We start from the raw sequence: 2,833 nt of genomic DNA, 5'->3' as shown, positions 1-2,833 counted from the left end.
AGGCGACTCACTTTCCCCTGTTCTGTTTGTTGTTTATCTTGAAGCAGCACTAAGAGACCTCGCCAAACAACTCGACGTACCCCACGACCTACTCGCGGACATGATCGTGTACGCCGACGACGCCGACTTCATTTGCAGGAGTGCCGAAATCGCCACCCTGATTAAAACAGAGGCCCCAGCCGTCCTGGCCAAATGGTCACTCCAGATGAATATCACGAAGACAGAGCACACTGTCATTCACTGCAGCCCGACAGCACACACCACTCGGATCGACCGCACTAAACACGAAGACTGGCGCAACACACGGAAGCTAGGCTCTCTTCTCGGCGACTCAAAAGACGTCTCGCGACGAAAAAACATCGCGACGGCAGCTCTGAATCGTATGTGGAAAGTCTGGCTTCGACCGTCAAAGACCTCGGAAGCGACACGAATCCGCCTCTATAACTGCTACGTCCTGCCTATTCTGCTGTACAACTGCGGGACCTGGGCACTCACCCACTCCGAACTGCTCAGCCTTGAAGGGTTTCACCGTCAACAGCTACGCAAAGTGATCGGCATGGTATATCCCCACAAGATTCCCAACGACAAGCTGTACGACCGAACCAAGACGACCCCACTTCGATACTATCTCCTCAGCAGTCGCTGGAGACTATTCGGGCACATTCTTCGCAGACCAGCTGGCATACCCGCGTATCGCTTCATGTCAGCATATTTCAGCTCAAGCGTAGCTGGAAAATGGCGAGGCAGGCAACGGCTCACGCTCCCGATGGTCCTTGATGCCGACCTCCAGACACTCTCTGCCGGTCACCGACTTCAACGTGCACCAGATCTCTACCTCCTACGTCTCTGCACCCATGATCGTGCAGGGTGGAAGGACTTAACAGAGGCGCTAATTGCACACACACCGCTTGACGGACTCTGGCCGAGAGATGAGAGAATTGTAGAGTACGAGGGATAACCCGACGCATGCGGAAGTTGACCCACTACGGTGGCGAGACAGCTCGCGAAACGCTTTTACAATACAATACAATACTAAATTTAGAGCAATGTGGATTTAATGTCGTGCAAACTAGTGCTTCAGAGGAAGTGCCAGAACCTGATTTTTAACTCCTCTTGCATACCAAGCGAGCCCAATCACGAACTTGCGGCCCAGACGCGAGTGCTGGACGCACACAAGAGCGGTAGGCTCCAGATTCTAGTTGCAGACTGCAGTGGCGTCCTGCTCACAACAGACCGCACGATCATCGACCGCGGGACAGCCGCGAGGGGCGGGGCGCGTGCATCATGTACGAATTGCACACCGGTGATGGATGACGCCCTAGTGGAGTACCTCGAGGAGAATTGTTTGTAAACACTAAAGCAAATCCTGGATATGCTGTGGTTTGACTTCGGTGTTTGCTTAAGCGCTTCTCTTATCAGTAAGAAACTGTGCGATAAGCTGTAAACATTTAAGCAGGTATAGTGGTTTTGTACCGAGATGAGCTTATTGGTGTAAGTTCTAAGTATTTGGGTTTTTGGACAGATTGGTATCAGAACGTAATAACGCCAGCATTGAAAGCGACGTGTGTTTGGTAAGGAATTGCTTGCGCATACGAAGATAGGTTATTTTTTGTTTATTATGGCGAAGTGAATTGCAATCTCTATTGTAAGCGCTCTAAAGGGCGAGCTCCTATTGGGCAGTGAACGGTTGTAACGCTTCCACTTTCTAAAGGTGCTAACTTACAACTGCGGTGCTAAGTGTCGCCTGAAGTTGGCGGGTCCACTAGTCTAGACGCCGTGGAAGCGTTAAAAGGTAGGTAAATGTAGCGTTTGTAGACGGAGTCCACGACCCTGTCAAGAAGCCCGACGTTTACAAGAGTCATTTTGTCGGCAAGACGATTGTTATCGTTTTCGATAATGGACCTGATTTCACCAAGACCCAAGATAAGGTCCAAGGCAGGGAGGACCTCGAGCTACTGCGAGTCGGCCCCTACTCGCCCATGTGCAATCCAATTGAAGTTGCTTTACCGCTTTGAGGCCGCATCAAGGCTTACGTTATCATGAATTCTGATCAAATGGTCACATACCGTATGGCAGAATGACGGAGCATCGAATGTGCTTACTAAAAAAAACCAGCGGATCACTGTTTGCCCTGCATAGACCTGGTCTTGGTTAATAATATCGCTCGCCATTGCGCTCTGTCGGTGAAGGCTGCAATACGCGGTGAGATTATGACCTACGACGCATAGTTTTGCTGTACACTAAATCCACTTTGGTCTGCACTGATTTTTATTTTTGTCTGACCGCACGGCGATATACAACTCTCCTCTCTTTACATGATGAGCACGATAAAGAGTTTGTTGCGGCCCCTAGTGTACACTTGCATAATTGACTCGCCTTAGTGGCTTAAGGTCTATTCCCCAGTAACCTAGCGTATATCTACTAAGCGTGCACCCCTTCGGCGACGGCAAGGCGCATCGGCCGTGCGGTTCCTCCCTCGTGTGGGACCCTCATCATAATTCCGGACTAACTTAGGGCATGGTCTTGGTGAGCCACACAAAACAGGTTTGATCTGCTCTATTTCATGTTAATTACTTAGGCGTTGTTATTCCATACAACGACCTAATTATATTTTGACGGTATTCTTGGGTCTCTAAGTCTGAACGCCCGATTACTGTTTGAAAGGAAGGATTCGATATTATTCTGTTATTCCTTCATTAAAGGTGGTGCGGGAATTGCTGGGCTAATAGTGAGAAGAGGTACCTTGACTGGCCACTGTCTTAGGACTGCGCAACGGCCCTATTTACCACAGGGTTAGATAATAAGTGACGTACTGTGTGTGTTTAAATCTGTA

The 2,833-nt window shown here is 49.5% G+C and overlaps 1 protein-coding gene across 1 annotated transcript; it reads left to right on the top strand.

Annotated features, from left to right (window-relative positions):
- Window positions 1-1,306: 1,306 nt before the first annotated feature.
- On the top strand, window positions 1,307-2,015 carry PPTG_22905 (hypothetical protein; the record flags this gene model as incomplete). Its single annotated transcript, XM_008907275.1, has 3 exons — window positions 1,307-1,343; window positions 1,739-1,792; window positions 1,816-2,015. The coding sequence occupies 3 exons, from the start codon at window positions 1,307-1,309 to the stop codon at window positions 2,013-2,015; spliced, it is 291 nt and encodes a 96-aa protein (XP_008905523.1).
- Window positions 2,016-2,833: the final 818 nt, after the last annotated feature.

This window comes from Phytophthora parasitica (assembly GCF_000247585.1).
Source record: "Phytophthora parasitica INRA-310 unplaced genomic scaffold supercont2.26, whole genome shotgun sequence".
In the NCBI taxonomy this organism is placed as follows: domain Eukaryota; phylum Oomycota; class Peronosporomycetes; order Peronosporales; family Peronosporaceae; genus Phytophthora; species Phytophthora nicotianae.
Note: the sequence above shows the minus strand (reverse complement) of the source record. Positions and strands in the feature narration are given on the sequence as shown.